Source organism: Octopus sinensis, linkage group LG4 (genome assembly GCF_006345805.1).
Source record: "Octopus sinensis linkage group LG4, ASM634580v1, whole genome shotgun sequence".
Lineage (NCBI taxonomy): Eukaryota > Metazoa > Mollusca > Cephalopoda > Octopoda > Octopodidae > Octopus > Octopus sinensis.
The window spans coordinates 124229283-124249598 of record NC_043000.1 but is presented as its reverse complement, the minus strand read 5'-3'; the positions used below and the strand labels follow the sequence as shown (position 1 = coordinate 124249598).

Genomic DNA, 20316 nt, shown 5'->3' with positions numbered 1-20316 from the left:
TGGTCATGGACAGATAGATCCAGGACAGCATTTCCATCCATTGTAAGCATTTGGTTACTTTACCAAATGATTGTATGTTGAGTAAATCAAAGAGAAGGGAGTTAAACAAACAGTTTTAACAAATGCTTGCCTGAAACTTTATTGATAATATTATTCCTTCATGCAGGTCTTCGACAGTTTTTTAGGTGGAAGTTTTGAAAATCAAACTTTATTCTAACCTTCAGTGGAAAACAACAAGTAGTTCATTATTTTCTACCAAGTGTTTTCAGTAATCTCATCAGAAATATAACTGATACCATGCTACATTTCATAAATTTCATTTATTTTTTTTTCTAATGTTAGCCTTGCTATATCTGTCTCTGTATAGTTTTTTCCTTCTCTAAAACAACGTATTTGTCTTTGCAAAGGATAATAAACATGTTTCTAGTAGTTTTTATTGCATTCTCTGGGTATTCACAAAATCGATCTTACTACTTATACTCCTCCTCACTGCTTTCAATATTACAATAGTATTGATCTTCTGCTACAGATTATTAGTTTATTGTTTAAGGTTACAGATACTTTAAAACAGGCATAAGTTGCACTATTAGAAAAATTCAAGGAAATTTTTCATTAGGTGCACCATTCAAGAAGTTTTGCAGGCTGCAATTTGACCATGACTGCTCTAAAATTTGGTACACAATTTGACTTTTCTATATTTCACATTTCTATATTTCATTGCTATATTTGACATTTCTATATTTCATTGCTGCTGATATATAAAAAAAAAAATTTCCATGCTTCAGCTAAAAATCAAGGTGACGCTATTATCAATATTTGGTTTATTTTTCAGTATGTTGGAACGAACATTAGACAATATATTGAAGGAAGAAGAGAAAGAGCATCCACTGCAGTTACCCCCACCATTAATATATAAGTGAGTATTGCTCTTTTCCTTACTTTTTTTTTCTCTTTTTTTTTTACACTAACCAGATTCTGACTGCAATAAGTTTTTTTTTTAGTTCAGATGTTTCTAGTTTTGGAATTGTTACACCATTTGAGAGTTTAAATTCTCAGTTTTATTTCATAAATAATCACTAATAAGATATTATATTTTTGTTTATCATCTTCTCAAGAGTCATTGCAGAAAAATTGACATAAAGGAATCATCATACAGAAATAGTACTTTTATTACTCTTTTTTCGAAAGGAAGATTACTTTTTTGTTATGACATGTTTGATAGTTTTTGTTAGATCAAATTTCTCAACTCTTTATAAAATTAGCATTCAGAATCTGTTTATTTGTCAGTGCCTTCTGAGATTTTAGTGAAAAACAGTACAGTGTGCCAATAAAATTTTTTGTCTAATGTAATTTTGGTCCTTTTTACCTCAAAATAAGTTCCATTACATTTCTGGACCCTGGAATCTTCAAAATAGAGGAATTTTGTCCCTTATTATATCAAAATAGAAAAGAAACTTATTTCGGTTGTTGCATAACAGGTATTAGAACATGTGTGCAAACTGGAAGACACATACAGACGTGAAAACATACACACAGGGATAAAGCCTACGTATTAAACACATGATAAAGCCTTTTGTGAATGAACAATATTTTAGCTTGAGAGAGAGAGAGAGAGAGACAAACTGAAAGACAAAAAGAGAGCAGGGAATGACAACTGTTCTGCTGAAGTAATGCTAAAGGTATTTGTGTTCATTCAATATGTGTGTGTGTATATGTGTGTGCCATACATGCACATATCCATTTAATGGACACAAATACATATTTATCTTTATTTCAGAAGGACTGTAATCATTCTTTGTCCCCTTAGTATCTCTCTCTCTCCCTTCTTAGCATGCTAAAATTTTGTTTATTCATTGTGTCTGTGTATTATTTTCTTATATGGATTGCTATTGAAATGCAAGTTAAAGAAGTTTTTTTAAAAAAACTGTATCTCTGTTGCAAGTAATAAAAGTAACGTAAATAGTGTATTTGAAATAAAATATTTATACAGAATTATGAGGATTCTCAAATAATATATTGGTCATTGAGTCTCTTTTCTTGAATAATGCCTGGTATTGTATATAAAACTTCAATAAATTCAGTTACAGAGGAGAAGCAAAAAAATATTAGATTACATATTAAAACAATAGCTGCAAGGAGAAAATGTTGGAATCCAAACTACTTGATTATTAGTTCAAATTTTACTGCAGCTATAAGATGTATCTTTTGACAAGGTACATAACTGCTTGTTTCAAACCAGTTTACAAAAGGAGTCTAAACATGGTTACTTGACTTACACGAAAATGCAGCCAAATCTCTCTGAAACCATACTTGTTTATCCTAATAAGGGAAAAGCACATTAGATAATGTAGTCTGGGTAAAGTGTGCCAAATACTAAAAAAAAAAGAAAAAGAAAGGGATAAAAACAGGGTGGGATAGTGTTGGCTGGATTGATAAAAGCAGTGCTAACCTGAAGCTAAAGAAAGAGGACAACAATAACAGGCTCAGCTTTTAATATGGTGAATGTGAAGCTGTGTAGCCTAGTGGTTAGTGTATTATGCTCCTGATTGAAAGATTGTGGTTTTGATTCCTAGATCAGACAGGGTGTTTGTTCTTGACCAAACCACTTAATTTCACATTGCTTCAGCTCACTCAGCTTTCAATGAGTTCTAGCAATAGCTGGGAAGTTAACTCTGTGATGGACTGGCGCCCCATTCAGGAGGGGAGGGTGAAGTTTAACCTCAGTCAAAGACAATTGGTCCAGCATAGGTGCAGGCATGGCTGTGTGGTAAGAAGTTTGCTTTCTAATCCAATGGTTCCATGTTCAGTCCCGCTGTGTGGCACCTTGGGCAAATGTCTACTATAGCCTCAGGCTGACCAAAGCCATGCAAATGGATTTGATAGGTGGAAACTGAAAGAAGCCCATGTTTGCGTGTGTCTTTGTGTATGTGTTTACATCCTCTTAACTTAGTGCTTCAGCAAAATGGACCAATAGAATAAATACCAGGCTTTATAAAAAAAAGTTTATAACTACTGAAATCAATTCATTCAACCAAAGTTCTTCATGACAGTGCTCCAGCATAGCCACAGCCTATTGACTGAAGCTAATGAAAGATAAAAAAAATATGCAAATATCTGAGTTTGCAGAAATTCCTGCCAACAATTTTGACATGGAAAATTTTATGTAAAAACAATAAAAGTAAATAAAACTTCTCTTTTCTATTCATTTTTCCATTGTTTTAATTTTTTTTTCAACTTTTATTTATTTTAGGTTTGCTGTAGAAGACTCTAGTGACAACATTGTGTTTGAAGAGAACCAAGAAGCAAGTGGAGAGAGTCCATTAATTAAAGGGGGAACTCTCCTTAAACTTGTTGAACGACTCACCTACCATATGTATGCTGATCCCAAATTTGTACCAACATTCCTCACAACCTATAGATCCTTCTGTACACCACAAACGCTGTTGGATCTTTTAATTGAACGGTAAGAATAAGATAATTCTCTTTCAAAAATTCAGTTTGATAAGTTATGAACCAAAAGTATTATGTACTAAAGTTAAGTTTATCCTAAAACAATTCCCCATTTACATTAATTTCATTAAAAATAAACACCACAGATGCACACACACATGCACACTGTTGAATTTTAAATTTATCACGAATTTAGTGAAATTTAGAGTAAAATAATTAAGTTTATTATTATTATTATTATATGTTTGACTTTTGCTTTGTATTTGTACAAGTTGACTTCAAGTCTCACCCAGAGACCTCAAGAGACAAGTTAGAAGTTCAAGCTGGTGTTATGCCTAGAGTGTCATATATTTGATTTTGCACATAGTATTGCTCTAAAGAATGTTTAAGAAAACATAAGAAAATTATGAGTTTGTTTTAAGATTTGAGATTACATAGTCAGTATTTTACGTAGGATATGAGCAGTTCCCATGAGCACTATCTGTTGAATTTCTGCCTTTTTTTGGGTTTCCTGGTATCTGATGAGCTAGGTAGAAATCAGCCCCTTTTGCTATCATTCCTAGGGCACCTATGACAACAGGTATTGTTTTAATGTTGAGGTTCCACATTTTGTCAATTTCTACTTCAAGATCTTTATACTTGCTTAGTTTTTAGTAGGTCTTGACAGATACATTTATGTTGATTGGGATAATCATATCAATGAGGAGGCATGTTTTTTGTCTGAAATCTTTCTGGACTATTCATGTCTATCTTTTTGTCAGTTTGTTTGTTTGCTGCTGCTGTTGTTGTTAAGAAGGCAGCAAGCTGGCAAAATCATTAGCATGCTGGACGAATTCACTCACAAGGCTTTGTTTGGCTCAAGGCTATAGTAGAAGGCACTTGCCCAAGGTGCCATGCCGTAGCATTGAACCCGGAACCATGTGGTTGGTAAGCAAGCTTCTTACCACACAGCCACTCCTGCACCTTGTGTACACCAGCACAGAAATGCACACTTAATATTTTTGTCATGGTTCCTTCTCATTTTCTGCAACACTGGTATATTCAGAATATTTTCTTATGAGCATCTGAGAACAGCTGTGCTGAACTGCATTTTTAAGAATGTCATTCATGTTAAGAGCAGCAGCTTATATGTAGGAAAAAACAATTCAGAGTTCAATTAATCATAGTTGAATTGTTAATTAGCCAATATTTTAATGATCCTTTTTGATATTAAAAGTATAAAAAATAAATTCCTTTTATTTTTAGATTTGATATTCCTGAATCGGAAGTGAAACAACAAAGTGATGACAACCCCGCCTCTGGTGACCCCACCTCCCTTTCTTTACGTGATCTCAAACGTCTTCGAAAAGAATATATCAAACCTGTGCAGTTTCGGTAAGCATTGTTTTTGTTTTTCTAATTCTTAGATATGAAATTGTTTAACTATTACCATCAAAGCTGTGAGCTGGCCAAATCTTTTGATAAAACGCTTGGCGGCATTTCTTTCAACTCTTTAGTTCTAAGTTCAAATTATGTTGTGTTCAACTTCACCTTTTATCCTTTCAAGATCATTAGAGTAAGTATCAACTGTACAATGGGGTCGATGTAATAGATGAAATCCCTCCTCATAGAATTGCTGGCCTTGTGCCAAAATTTGAAATGGTTATATTTTCAGTGTAAGCATATCTCTCAGAGCAGATTTGATTCTCTTATATATTGTCCATAAGAAAACTTGTTTTCATTTTTTGGAGTATTTTTTTAAACGAATTTTATTTTGTTTTTATTTAGCACAAATGATTGGGAAATATTTAATAAGCTTAAATTCTTTGTACATAGATTATCATCATTATCATACACCTTGGTATTTAAACTTAGAAATGTGAGACCTATGCTGGTGGCATATAAAAAGCACGATTCAAGTGTGGTCGATGCCAGTGCCGCCTGACTGGCACCTGTGCCAGTGACATGTAAAATGCACCATTTGAGCATGACTGATGCCAGTACTGCCTGACTGGCATATAAAAAAACACCATTTGAGCATGGCCAATACCAGTGCCGCCTGACTGGCACGTAAAAAGGACCATTTGAGTGTGGCCGATGTCAGTTCCACCTGACTGACTCCCGTGCTGGTGGCACATAAAAACACCCACTACACTTTCAGAGTGGTTAGTGTTAAGAAGGGCATCCAACTGTAGAAACCTTGCCAGATCAGATTGGAGCCTGGTGCAGCCTCCTAGCTTGACAGTTCTGAGTCAGACCATCCAACCTATGCCAGCAGGGAAAGCAGATGGTAAATAATGATGATGAGACATTCAAATTAAATACTATATGGCTAACCTAGCCATTTATTGTTGCTTTTTATATTTGGAATAGTTTGTGTATATTGTCCTCATCATCATCGTTTTTTGTCCATTTTTCTATGCTTGCATGGGTCTGACAATTGTTGAGACAAGTTTTCTGTCACTAGATTCCTTTCCTATCGCTACCTATTCTCAAGCAAGGTAATATTTTCTCATGATTTTGTGGAAGACTGGGAACAAACAACCTTGTTTGTATTATAATGCTTTTATACAACCATCATATACAGCAAGGGTACACACACACACATATATACTCGATATGGTTCTTTCAGTTTCCATCCCCTTGTTCCACTCACAAGGCTTTGGTTGGTCCAGGGCTATAGTAGACGACACTTGCCAAGGTGCTGCAATGTGGAATTGAACCCAAGACTGCATTTTGTATTTATTTTACACATGATCATTTTATGGCACTAAGGTGTTATAATTTTCAGATTGAGCAAGTCCTGTACAACTTCTAATTAAAACTATTTGTCTCTACTCTTTACTTTTTCAGAGTTTTAAATGTTTTACGACATTGGGTAGAACGCCACTTTTACGACTTTGAAAGAGACAAAAGTCTACTTCAGAAACTCTTCAGCTTTCTGGATAGGATTCAGGGTAAAGCTATGAGGAAGATGGCTCGGTCGATTACAAAAGTAATTTATAGAAAGGTATATCATTTTTATTTTTAATTTCCATTTTGTTGCTGCTTGCATTAAATAAGTTTATTTTGCCTTTACTTCAAGTAATTATAGTTTGAAACAAGCTAATTGTACTACTTTTCATTCAGAAGACCTGTTGCTTAAATATTTGCCTTTAGCAAATCCATCAGACTACCAGTCGGGTCAGTGTCATCTCATTGGCTTTAGGAAATATTATTTTTATTACTCATATATTTACATACGGTTCATTCTGTTAATATAATTTTTAACACAGAGAGAGAGAGAGAGAGAGTAGGAGTTTCCATCTAACAAATTCCATTCACAAAGTAATTGGTAAGCCTAAGCTTATAGAAAACTCAGAGCCACTAATTATTTTTACATTAAATATATTTCTTACTCTGAAATAAGTTGACAAACAGAATCAATAAATAATTTATTAATGCTTGTTGATAATTTAGTCAACATCGAGTACTAATTCAACTCTTACTAACAGCCACCCTTATCTCCCCCTTTATCCAGTTCATTTCTTTGTCGTATCAAACCACTGAAAACGAATATGTATTAATTTGATCCTTGATTTTCCTGTATTTCCAGGTTGAGAGTAGTAGTACTGAGAGAGGAACAGTATTACAATCTGTACCCCCTCCTTTTGAGTGGCATTTGGCATTTGCAAGTGAAGAGTTTGATCTCATGACTGTAAGTATTCACCTCTTCATATCCTCTTGACAAAACCACAAAGTATGACAAATCTAAATATTACTCTTTGCTGTTTGTTCGTGCATCTGACACCTACTCTTGTTTATTGAAATATTACTCCTAAGTAAAAACAGGAGAGATACCACCATCATCATCATCATCATCAAAAATGGTTTTACAGCTGATATTGATATTAATCGTGGTTTTTCTCTTTGATGTTAAATACTGTCGAATCTGCTTTTTACTTTGAACCCTTCAGCATTTAAGCTGGCCTAATCCGGCCCCAATATTCTACCAGTTTTATGTTCAAACTGGCTAGATCTAGCCTCTCACTGGCATTCTAAAAATAAACAATCATATCACCAAAATCTCAAAGCTATCAGATGATGCTTGATTAATTCAACCAAAAAAAGGCTAAGGAATGTTTTTTCAACAACTTCCAGGTGGTTATTTAGATGTGTTGAAATCAGTAAGTAAATAGTGAATAGTTTCGAGTTAACTTAGTATTTTACTATGATGATCAATAACAATTTCTTTAATAATTTGAAAATACCTTATTTTATAAGTAACTTCAAACTGAAGATGAACTATATGGATCTCTCCAAACTGAAGATTTGCTAAGGTCATAGGCATTGCTTTTCTTGTTTGCAACTGAAATAAATAAAACGCAAGTAATGTAATTTCATTTTTTGAAAATATTTTTTCTAACTGTGCTGAGACTATTTTTAACTTTATTTTTCAGTTACATCCAATAGAAATTGCCCGTCAGGTAACACTATTAGAATTTGATTTATACCGAGCAGTGCAACCATCTGAGTTGGTTGGCAGTGTATGGATCAAGAAGGATAAAAACAAAACTTCACCAAACTTACTAAAGATGATTCACCACTCGACTATGGTAATTCATTTATTTAATAAGATTTTGCAAAAGATTTCCCAAAAAGGAAACTTTTTAACCAAAGTGAAATATTTTCCTCTGATCTATTAGTTGATTCTGAAATAGGAATTCTTAAATTTCAAAAAAATTAATTTAAAATGATATTTACCTTTTATTAATTTATGATACTGAAGTCAAATTACACCTGTTATTTTGTAATTGGTAATATAGTTTGAATAATTGAATATATATTTTAACCTAATGTATTGAAGCTGACTTGCATGAATTACATGCTTTCATATTTATACAAACGTTTGTGTATGTGTGTGTGTATGTACGCGCACACACATAATCCTTGTAGTCTTTAATTTTAAAACATTCCTGTTGAAACTGGTTTATGCTCGGCCAGATCTCATTATTAAGAATCTCCATCAAAAGTTTCCAAGTATTTTGTATGCCTTGTAAGGCTATGGATCTGCACCTGAAAAGTTCCTATCCAAATTGCAGGCCCGGGCAAGGTTTTTCTATGGAAGACCAGTAATTGCCTTTGCATGCATGGCTCCCCTGTCCATGCCCCTGGTATTATCCATGAAAATGTAAGGGCTGATACAGCTTGGCACCAGTGTTGTCACAGCTGTTGTTGCCAGACTGCTTTCTCATCTAACAATTTAATGATCCTACCAACCCATTATTCTTTGACTGCTATTTTATGTATTTACCAAGCCCCAAAAGGGTGAAAGGCAAAGTTTAAACTTGGTAAGATTTGAACCAGGTGAAATATTGTAAGACATTCTAACCACTATTCTAATGGCTCTGCCCATATACTGCTTAGATTCAAAGCAGTTATTAATCAGTTACTGTGAGGACAAATGTTATTTAATCGGGGAATGTTTATGGGATAAAGTCAACCCCTCAAATGGATTTTTGGGAAAATATTAAGATACTCATTACTTTAAAAAATGGAATAAACTTAAATTATATTGAAATATCTTCTTTTTTTTTTCATGTCATAATGAAAAGAGAATTTGAGCTTTTTAAATAGTTTCCTGTTTAATATAAATTTCTGATATTTGTTAATTGAAGTCTAATGATGAAAAGAAATTAAATCCTGGTAGGAGTTCAACTCAGTACTATCAGACACAGAACTAAATAAATAAATTCCACAGAAGTAAATTGATAAATGTTTAATTTAACCACTGTGTAAATTAGCTTCTAAGTTGTTTGGTTGTTGAAGGGTTTCATATATGTTTGCCTTATCGCAGTGCTCTCATCTAAAATATATGAAAATGTTTAGCTTTGAATGTAGTACGTTTTCATTATAATTAAATAATGTTTATAGAGATGACTGAAGCTCTGTGAGCAACTTTATGAATGTGATGCTCATTGCAGGCAATAAATACATAAAAGATGGAATGGGATCTTCAACCAATTAATAGAAAATCAATACTTTAAATGGTACTGAGTGTATATGGTTAGAGGCTGAAGCACTGATGAAGTGACATCCAAAGATTGCTCAAATGGTTTTTTTTTCAGCCGTAGTAGACAGTCTTTACTACCATTTGATAATGATTGTGATAAAAATATAATTGCTAGAATTAGTAAAGAATATAATTTTAATGAGTTGTGAGATGCCAGGGCATAGAACATGGATAATATATGGAGGTTGGATAGAGAAATGGTTTATGATAGACCCATTGGTTGCATGTATTACTCTTACTTGGTTGAATGACAAAATACAATTGAGTTTAGAAATCAGCTGAGTATTCAGTCATTGAAGCAGCTGTGCTTTTATAGACATAATACATATGTCTTTAATAAGCCTAGATGCACCTGTACATACATATTAAGTTAAACACGATAAAATAACTGTTCATTAAATTCTATTTCAGTTCACCTTCTGGTTAGAAAAATGTATTATTGAAGCAGAGAATTTTGAAGAGCGAGTTGCCGTTGTTTCTCGCATTATCGAAATCCTGTTAGTATTTCAAGACCTGAATAATTTTAATGGTGTACTAGAAATAGTAAGTGCTCTCAATTCAGCTCCAGTATTCAGGTTGGAGCACACTTTTGAGGTAAGTTTGATTTATCTGCTAATTTTTCTTCTAATGAGGAATTGGATCTGTAAAATGGGTGGGCTTCAGGGGCATAGAAAGTAAAAACAAATTGAATAAAATTAGAATGGTTGATATTTCTTTAGAATTGTTAGTAATTGTGATTAATCACATTCAGAGATTTCTAATTAATGTTGTTTTAAAGACTTGCTTATTATTTAGTAGATAGTAATGGCAATAGGTTGGGTACATCAAAGGGTCTTAAAGGAGACAAATGGAGCAAAAACTCATTGTACAAAGCATTTTTTTCAGTTGATAACATGAATATATTTTGACTTTTCCAAAATGTTCTCTTGCTGATAATAAATCATTAATTTTATCAATTTTATTTAAGATCAATTTAACTTTATCTTGAAATTTTAAATCGTCCATTTTTCAGGAAATTCCTAGTAAAATGATTCGAGCATTTGATGAGGCAAAAGAATTGAATTCTGACCACTTCAAAAAATACATAGAAAAATTGCGATCAATAAATCCGCCATGTGTCCCTTTCCTTGGTGAGTATTCCTCCTGTCGTTGTTGTTTTGTGAAAACATGTCATATTGAGTAGACTAGCATTCTTTCAATAAATCATCATTCTGCTTTTAAACATGACAGGCTGGCAACAGATTTTAAAACTTCCAGCATAAGGTTACAGCACTTCACTTTAAATAGGCATTTGATTTGTTGTTATTTAGTTCTAACCAAGCAACCTTAAAAAGCACCATCTGAACGTGGCCAATGCCAGTACCCCCTGACTGGCTCCCATGCCTGTGGCATGTTAAAAGCACCATCCGAATGTGGCCAGCACTATCTGAGCACGATCGATGCCAGGCCCACCTGACTGGTCCTTGTGCCGGTGGCATGTATAAAGCACTCACTACACTCTTGGAATGGTTGGCGTTAGGAAGGGCATCAAGCTGTAGAAACATTGATAGATCAGATTTGAGCCTGGTGCAGCTACTGGCTCTCCAAATGTCAGTCAAACCAGCCAACCCATGCCATCATGGAAAACGGATGTTAAATGATGATGACGATGATTATGATGAAGAACACAACAGCTGTATTATCAGCCCTATTAAGGAAGACAGCTTCAAGATTTTGTTGATTCACTTGAGTTTATGTCAACACTGGAAAAATACTAATGCTTGCTTGATGATTAAAAGCTATGAATTTTTTTGTTGTTATTTTCTTCTTATCAGGGATGTATCTCACGAACATTTTATTAACTGAGGAAGGTAATCCTGATTTTCTTCCTAATCGACCTGAGGGTATCATAAACTTCAGTAAAAGGAGAAGAGTGGCAGAAATTACAGGTGAAATTCAGCAGTATCAGAACCAACCTTATTGTTTCAAGGTGGAATCTTCAATTAGGGTAAGTAATTACCGTAAATACTTGAGTGTAATCCACACTTTTTTCCCAAAATTTAATGGTCAAAATCCCTAGTGCGTACTATATATGAGGTTAAAAATGAAAATTATTTTCTAAGCAATGTCCGAATCTCTATTTGCTGTCCGGCAATGTTTATTCAGATACATTTTGTGATATCGGATGCGAAAATACCTTAAGCTAAGCCTGAAAGCATTGAAATCATAAAAGAATCATCCATAACTTGCAATAAGCAACATTTATTAAACGTTATTACTGTTATTTCTTTATTTTCTGTAAACAAAATGCACAAAAAAGCTACACATTTGCATTATGTTATATATACAATACTAATAAAGGACGTTACCGTATACATCTTTACAATAATAACCTCCTTGACTCAAGTTAGAGAAGGGATGTGTATTATACACAAGGTTTAGGTTTTTCAGAGGTACAGCCCCCTAAAAATCCCCTGCATATTATACTCAAGGGCGGACTATACTAGAGGATTTACGATATTCATCATTACACATTTCTGTTATCAATTATAGATACAATGAATTATAGTATTGGAGATGATACACTATCTATTTTAATGTCATTCTTAACTAATTAATGACCAAATTAATACATGCACTTGAAACCATCTCAGATTAAAATGCTGATGTGTATACACATAATAAACATTATACATGCTGGTGCCACGAAAAAAACACCCAGTACACTCTCGAGTGGTTGGCATTAGGGGAGGGCATCCAACTGTAGAAATCTTACCAAGGGAGACATTGTAATTCAATGCAACCCTCTGGCTTGTCAGATCCTGTTGAACCATCCTCTTGATGCCATCATTTGATTATGACAATGCTGGTATTTTAATTAGTGGTTGTATTTTTCATTGGGGTTTTTAACTTTAACTAAAAACAACAGCTGATTAGTTTTGTAACATAATATTCACCAAAGTGTTAGTTCGTATTAACTTTACATTATATTTTGTATGTGTATTATTTCACATTGAGTAACAGCAATGTTGATGGGTTGATTATTTTCAATCATATCGTTGCCAGAGTGGCTAACTGGCTTCCATGCCAGTGACATGTAAAAGGCATCATTCGAGCGTGATTGTTACCATCGTTGCCTTACTGGCACGTGTAAAAACATTCGAGCAAGGTCATTGCCAGTACCGCCTGACTGGCCCCCCATGCCGGTGTCACGTAAAAGCACCCACTACACTCTCGGAGTGGTTGGCGTTAGGAAAGGCATCCAGCTGTAGAAACTCTGCCAGATCAAGATTGGAGCCTGGTGCAGACATCTGGTTTGCCAGCCCTCAGTCAAATCATCCAACTCATGCTAGCAGGGAAAGTGGACGTTAAACAACGATGATGATGATGAAGGTTGCAGATTTTGCAAGGTTTGGGTAAAGTATTCAGTGATGAGAGGAGTGAGGAGAAATACAGTAAGTGGGTAAATTAGGTGTGCTTCAGTGAGGGTAGTATACATATTTTTAGTTTACAAGAGTATTTTTGTTAACAGTAAAAGAATTGTGGTAATGGTAGAAGACCCAGAAGGAAAATATAATGTGTCACTGAGCTGGAAGGTTGTAGTTTAGTGGTCAGCCTGTTAGCTGTCCTTTTGTTTGGTCATGGTCTAAGACGAATTTGTGAGTGTAGCAACTCATCTCTCTGAGATATTTGAGCTATACTCTTGTGCGGGTTTAGGGTTAAGACACATATATGCATTGTATAAGGTCAGTAACTATCCAGAGTTGAGAAACTTTGTCGGTTTGAATATAGACTAAGGTTTTTGTGATGAAGTAAGTTTTGGCTACTTGATAAATTTGTAATCAGTAGGAGAGGTCAAGAGAAATCATGGTGTCTGGCATTTATAAAGTCTGGGAAAGTTTTTTGTCTTTGAAACAGCATGTAGATACTCTAGACAATGTTATGAGGCTACATCAAGGCATATCTTATTTTGCTCATATTTGTCTTTTATATATATATGTTGTAGTGGTCTCCTAATTGGTGGTGGTGGTGGTAAGAAATTGCTTTCAGCTTTTGTAGACAATAGTGTGACCAACAGCAGCAGTACAACACTGAATAAACCACTTGCAGAATTAAGAATTGAGCACTTTGGCTACGGGTGAGGGGGGGGGGGGCACAAAAAATAGCATAAATCAATGGATAGATTGCAGTTTACTCTTATCACAAGAATCTATTAGGAATTTCATTTATTTCCTCATTTGTAATCTATTTGATCTGGATTTTTTTATATGAATTTATTTCTCCAATCTTTAAAATGACTATATTTTAATATAAACCTTTAGGTTTATAACAGGTAAAAATGTATTCAAGGTATGCATTCTCTGAGTTTATGCAAAAGTAACATTAAGATTTTAATCCACTGGGATTTACTATTAAACAAGAGAACTGTGTTGACCTTTTAAGAATAAATCATTATATTGATGTATGGTTGTGTAATGTTCCTTCCAGTCTCTGTATACTTATGGTTGTACTGTATTAACCCTTCAAGCACTAACACTTTAGATTTCATTAAAGCGAGTAGCTACATCAAAGTGGCAGATGAATGTTACTACTAGTTTAATCCCAGGTGGATTCTCTGCCAGCTGGTTTTCAGTGCAAGCTCTGCACCCTTTATATACAGTGTATCACTAGCAGGGGGAGCGAACCCCTACCAGCTAACAGGATCACAGGACTGGCCCATTTTGAGCTATTTGGCTCACATCAGCCACACACACTTGCACAGTAATAAGCTAAGAGATTTCATTATAACAGTTTACAGAGTTAGTAGATTATTGATAGATACTGAATTTTTTACATAGTTTTTATATTTGGTATGACTTATTTAATTTGTTTACATTCATTAATTATAGATTTTCTTATTAATGAACATAGTTAAAGAAGATACCTGGTTATAGTATTTCATTTTTATTAATTGCAATTTGTATCAGTGTGGAAAATGCTGGTGTTTAATTTAGACTTGTAAAACTGTTTGTTAACATCATCAACAACTTCTTTTTGTAACTTAAGTTTTTGGCATGCAACATTAATGATAACTGTAATTTTTTGGTGTTCTAGAGTTAAACTTCATCATTAAACAAGTTTGAGTACATCATTTATGTTAATAGTTTCCATCCTTTTCTTTGTCAGGAGTTCTTTGTAAACCTTAATCCACTTGGTGACCTAAGTGAAAAGGACTTCAATGACTATTTATATAACAAGTCTTTGGATTTGGAGCCTCGTGGAGAAAAACAACCACGGAAATATGTGAGTTTTATTTCATTCCAGTACTATAATATTCAATATTGGTTAGTTTCCCAGTAAAATTATAATTGTTACTCTTTTTTAAAGAAATATTAATTAAATATTTTTTATATTTCAGTGAAAATTATTAGTCATTGTAATTCTTACTTAATCAAAAATCCACATCTCAAAGACTATGTTTGTGTTTTAAATTATTTACACAAAAGCATGGTAGTTGAAGGATTGTTTAGCTGTTATTAACAGAAAAGCTTTGAGCTTCAACCATGGTGAATATTCAGGTGTTAAATATTTTCTCTCTACTCATATCTAAAATGTTCAGTGTTTGTTGCCATTGTAGATGAATGTCAATAACGATTAGAAATGTGGTCAACACTTAAATGAAAAATAACACAACAAGGTTAAAAAATGACATCATCATCATCATTTAATATCCGTTTTCCATGCTAGCATGGGTTGGACGGTTCAACTGGGGTCTGGGAAGCCAGGAGGCTGCACCGGGCTCCAATCTGATCTGGCAGTGTTTCAGACTGGAGCCTGATGCAGCCTCCTGGCTTCCCAGCCCCCAGTTGAACCGTCCAACCCATGCTAGCATGGAAAACGGACGTTAAACGATGATGATGATGATTGAAAACAAAAGTGGATCAAAACCATATAACTAAAATTATTTTTATTTAAGCATATGATTTACAATAGCTTTAGTGCATTCACAACTGCTTTTTTTATTATTATTATTATGTTACCAAAATACAGGCCTTGGAATATTCAACTTTAACTTCAGATATATGTTGAATGACCATCTATGAATACCTAGTAAAATTACATATCCATATGTGCCATCAAGTCCATGGACTTAAATCCAAGAATATTATAATTGTTGGTTGGGTGTCTAAAAGTTTGTTCATGTTCTTTTCTACTCTAAGCACAAGGCCTGAAATTTTGGGGGAAGGGGCCAGTCAATTAGATCGACCCCAGTACACAACTGGTACTTAATTTATCAACTCTTACTAATGGGAATGGTATCCTCTGGATTGGAGAAAGAGCATTGTTAGAAGTACATTTGTCATTAATCCACAGAAGGAAGAGTATGAAAGACAAATAAACCTTGGAATACATTAGAGTTGGATCATAGACAGCTTCATCGACAAATATTCTTTTCTACTCTAGACACAAGGCCTGAAATTTGGGGAGGGGGCAATCGATTATATCGACCCAGTATGCAACTGGTACTTAATTTATCGACCCCGAAAGGATGAAAGGCAAAATCGACCTCGGCCAAATTTGAACTCAGAACGTAAAGACAGACAAAATACCTATTTCTTTACTACCCACAGAGGGGACAAACAAGGACAGACAAACGAATTAAGTCGATTACATCGACCCTAGTGCGTAACTGGTACTTAATTTATCGACCCTGAAAGGATGAAAGGCAAAGTCGACCTCAGCAGAATTTGAACTCAGCATGTAACGCAGACGAAATACGGCTAAGCATTTCACCAGACATGCTAACTTTTCTGCCAGCTCACCGCCTAAAGTTTGTTCATATTAAAATATCAATACATCTATATCAACCAGACTACTGATTGTGTGTGTTTGCTATAAAAATGTATGTGATACACTTTAATTTAAATGTTGTTTTTTTTTTCTTTAACCAGCCAAGAAAAACTGATTTTAATTTGAAATCTCCTGGAATCAAACCGCAGTCTAACCGTCACAACACAACAACCCGCAGTCATACATTCAATTTTGTTCCATTTGGCCACCAGCGAGTCAATGAAGAAGACACTGAATTGATACAACATACTCCCCCAGCAACACCAAACACTCCACTCACCCCTACAACTACAGATGGAAGTTACAGCTTTGCAAATTCACTATCTGTCTCAGGTGTGCATGAAGTTTTTTTTAATTTCTATGTGATCTTATGTTGGTTTCTTTTTAGCTTCATTTCATAATTTGTTTTATTGGTTAAGACTGTTCGTTATTATTCTTTTGTAACAAATATAATTGAAATGGCTAAAGCAGGCAAAGTGGACCTCAGCGGAATTTGAACTCAGAATGTAGTGGCAGACAAAATACCACTAAGCATTTCGCCCGGCGTGCTAACGATTCTGCCAGCTCGCCGCCTTTGTGTAAACATACCTGGCATGAGAAAAATATCACCATGCGTGTGAAGGCACATGGCTTAATGGTTAGAGTGTTGGGCTTACAATCATGAGGTTGTGAGTTCAATTCCCAGACTGGGCTGTGTGTTGTATTCCTGAGCAAGACGTTTTATTTCATGTTGCTCCAGTTCACATAGTTGGCAAAAATGAGTTGCGATGTCACTGGTGCCAAGATGTATCAGCCCCTTTGCCTTTCCCTTGGACAATATCAGGGCATGGAGAGGGGAGACTAGTATGCATGGGTGACCGCTGGTCTTTCAAAAAAAGGAGAACTTTCTAGGTGCAATCTCATGGTCATTCATGACCAAAGACGTTCTTTACCCTACTTGGAAACAAGTGAGGGTTTGCAACAGGAAGAGCATCCAGCAATAGAAAGTTTGCCTTAATAAACTCCTTCTGGTTCATGCAACCATGGAGAAGTGGATATTAAAATGATGATGATGAGTTAAATCATAATTCTTTTTCTTTATGTTGTGATGTCCAGTTCACATGATCATTTTTTCTTTTTCTCAGATTTTATAATAAAATTTGTAAATCTGTATCTAACCTTCTACTAATTGTTTGTCTGTTTTTTTGCAGGAAATCTCAACCCAGTTTTTAATATAATGTCTTTGAACTCTCCTCAAGAAGAACCTATTCCACCTATTCTGCCTCCTCCATTGCCTCCAAGAAAGCGAGGCAAAGACTCTGTGTCTTCTATCTTGGACTATGTGCCTAATAAGTCAAGTTCATCAATGGCCCTTGAACCACCTTCTCTACCTCCCAGGGACAATCGTGATAGCATACCCCCACCTGTTCCACCTCGCAGGGATGTGGGCTATGGGACATTAACACTAGCACAGAGCATGCCTTTGTCTCGGCCACACAGCCACCCCCACTACAACACCACCCCTCCAGAGCGGAATTCCGAGCGGAACTATACCAGTTCAAATGATTTCAATGTTAACGGTGATAATACTATTCCAGAACTGCCTCCTAAGACATACAAACATATACCCAGTTGGCAACAAATCAGCTCAAATTGATACCAGTTCTTTTCCCTCCATTGAGTCAAGAAAGAGCTGGATTGCTAACCAAACCACCTTGGAATGATCCATTAAAACAAAAAAAAAAAAATAACAAAACAAACAAACAAACAAACAAACAAACAAAAAAAGAAACAGAAATATGCTACTTAAAAGAAACAGTTTTAAAATAATACACAGACAGATGAAGAGAGAACAAAATCTTTATGGAAATCTGGAACAAACAATTTGCTGTTTCACAAGCGTACACTTTCAACAGCCCCCATCGTTCCAGTCTTGCTTGCTTCTCCTGGCTGCTGTCACTGGACAAACTACTGCTGCTGCTGCCGTTACACGAACGGCGCAGCCGAAACTGTTGTCTCTGCTAATTAATACAACTGCTGACACGATAGCACGGTCGCATCTGCTGCAGTCACTCCTGTTAAATATAACACTGTCATCTTTTACAATAATTACTCTTACTACTTACTGCTGCCCAGACAGCGGGAGTACCTCACAGCTGTAACAACTACTACTACTACTACTACTACTTTGTTGTTGTTGGTTTTGTTGTTAATCATTATTATTATTATTATTATTATTATTATTATTATTATTATCATCATTACTAATTCTACTACTACTACTACTGCTACTGCCACTAAGACAGCAGTGGTCTCTGTTGCAGCCACTACTACTACTACTGCTATTATTACTATTATGACTACTATCGCTGGTATTGCAGTGAAATGCTTAAACATACATTGATCTTGCACAACATTTTGATGCAAACAGATAAAAATCCAGGGAACAATTTCCAAATAATTTGGCAGTATATAAAGTAGATAAAAAATAATAATAATAATGGTGGTGATAATGATAATGATAGTAAGGAAAGTTTTGCCTTCACACACTTCGCACATACACACATGTATGTACACATTGTGTGTGTGTTTGTGTGTATGTATATATACATGCATACACACATACACATTCATGGTTAAAATAACAACAACAAAAAAGAAAAAACAATTAGCCCCTTCCCACCTCAATCCTCCTTGTAATAGCAGTACAGAACATTTTGAATAGACATGTGATGTGGTTTGGGACAGTAACACTTAGATAAATCTGGGTGATGGTTGCTGGATGGTGGTGTTATTTCTTGATCCTGTGTTTTTAAAAATGTTCATGACAACAAAACAGCTATTCCCAGCATCTAGCCTTTATTTATTATTATCATCATTATTATTTTTATTATTATCATTATTATTATTATTATTACTTCCATTTTTTTAAAATTATTTTTTTTTCCGACTTTTACCACTGGGTTCAATAGTCCCCTGTGTTCAGTGTCTCTGATCCTTATATCCTACTAACTCTCTCTCTCTCTCTCTCACTCTCTCTCTATCTATCTATCTATCTACCTTTCTCTCTCTGACTATAATTGTTTCTAAATTTCTACTAATATGCTAATCCTTGAATACCCTGAAGCAAAATTATTAATCCTGCACTTCCAAATGATTTGTATTTAATTAGGCCAGGACACAGTAAAATACTTAACAAATAATATTAATAAGAATTTCTATCATTTTTCAAATTCTTAAATGACACACACACATACAATTTAACCCTTTAGCATTCACAACACTAATGGTATAAGCAATGTTGGTCTGTTTATAAGACAATGACGACAGTAAGACAAAATACATAATTTCTTGTTTGTTAGTGATGGTGGTTGTACTTGGTTCACACAAATATTTGCTGCCATGAACCTGGCAGCTCACTGCATTTGGCAAATATGAATAATGAAGGGTTAAATTACATATAAATCCTTTTTCATGTATTAGATGCTGAGAATTACATTGAATTTTCAAATTTTCATATTTCCTCAGATTAGTATATTGTCATTGGATTGTAAATTAATAATTTCGCTAGTATATTTGAAGTCTTTTTAGATAATCCCCAATGCAAAACTTAATTCTTTGGTGTGGGGTATCTCATTTCAATCAATAAAACAATCACCTTAAAAGCATCTTTTCATTTAATTTTGTGTAGATATCTAATTAAGGTTAATCAGAGTTGTAATGTCAAGTTTTAAAAAAATCATCTATTAGTTTGTTGTTGCCCCCCCACCTTTCATTGAAACTAATTATTTGAAAAAGTCTAACCAAAGATAACGCTGTCCAATGAAAACTTAGCTATAAACCGTTAGTTACAATTATCAGATATTAACATACACAAAACTGTTATTCACGCAGTCTCATGTGTGCTATCATCTATGTATGTACAAAAGTATGTATTTATGTTTATATATTTCTACATACATTTAAAAAGCACTAAAAAAATTAAAATTTATCTTACAAACTAGAAAAATCATTTGCAGCTGTTAAAACTCACTAAAATATACAGA

The 20316-nt window shown here is 34.5% G+C and overlaps 2 protein-coding genes and 1 long non-coding RNA gene across 7 annotated transcripts in view; 2 read left to right on the top strand and 1 right to left on the bottom strand.

The window, feature by feature from the left end:
- LOC115211132 (son of sevenless homolog 2) overlaps positions 1-18071 on the top strand; it is a 117194-nt gene extending 99123 nt beyond the window's left edge. For both annotated transcript variants that reach the window (XM_029780077.2, XM_029780078.2), the window contains 12 exons: positions 833-916; positions 3251-3463; positions 4696-4824; positions 6283-6439; positions 7025-7126; positions 7869-8024; positions 9893-10075; positions 10494-10611; positions 11296-11468; positions 14627-14743; positions 16393-16624; positions 17482-18071. In XM_029780077.2, coding sequence (XP_029635937.1) covers positions 833-916; positions 3251-3463; positions 4696-4824; positions 6283-6439; positions 7025-7126; positions 7869-8024; positions 9893-10075; positions 10494-10611; positions 11296-11468; positions 14627-14743; positions 16393-16624; positions 17482-17927 — 2110 coding nt within the window. In that variant the 3' untranslated portion in view covers positions 17928-18071. The remainder of the gene's footprint in view (positions 1-832; positions 917-3250; positions 3464-4695; positions 4825-6282; positions 6440-7024; positions 7127-7868; positions 8025-9892; positions 10076-10493; positions 10612-11295; positions 11469-14626; positions 14744-16392; positions 16625-17481) is intronic.
- Positions 18072-18635: 564 nt separating this feature from the next.
- Positions 18636-20316, top strand: part of LOC115210577 (solute carrier organic anion transporter family member 74D-like) — an 85716-nt gene continuing 84035 nt past the window's right edge. For all 4 annotated transcript variants that reach the window (XM_036502427.1, XM_036502426.1, XM_036502429.1 and 1 more), the window contains exon 1: positions 18636-18747. In XM_036502427.1, coding sequence (XP_036358320.1) covers positions 18656-18747 — 92 coding nt within the window. In that variant the 5' untranslated portion in view covers positions 18636-18655. The remainder of the gene's footprint in view (positions 18748-20316) is intronic.
- Positions 19204-19617, bottom strand: LOC118763106. The gene is made up of 2 exons (XR_004998861.1): positions 19331-19617; positions 19204-19298 (listed from the first exon to the last, which is right to left on the bottom strand). It is a non-coding gene; the product is annotated as an uncharacterized LOC118763106 (long non-coding RNA).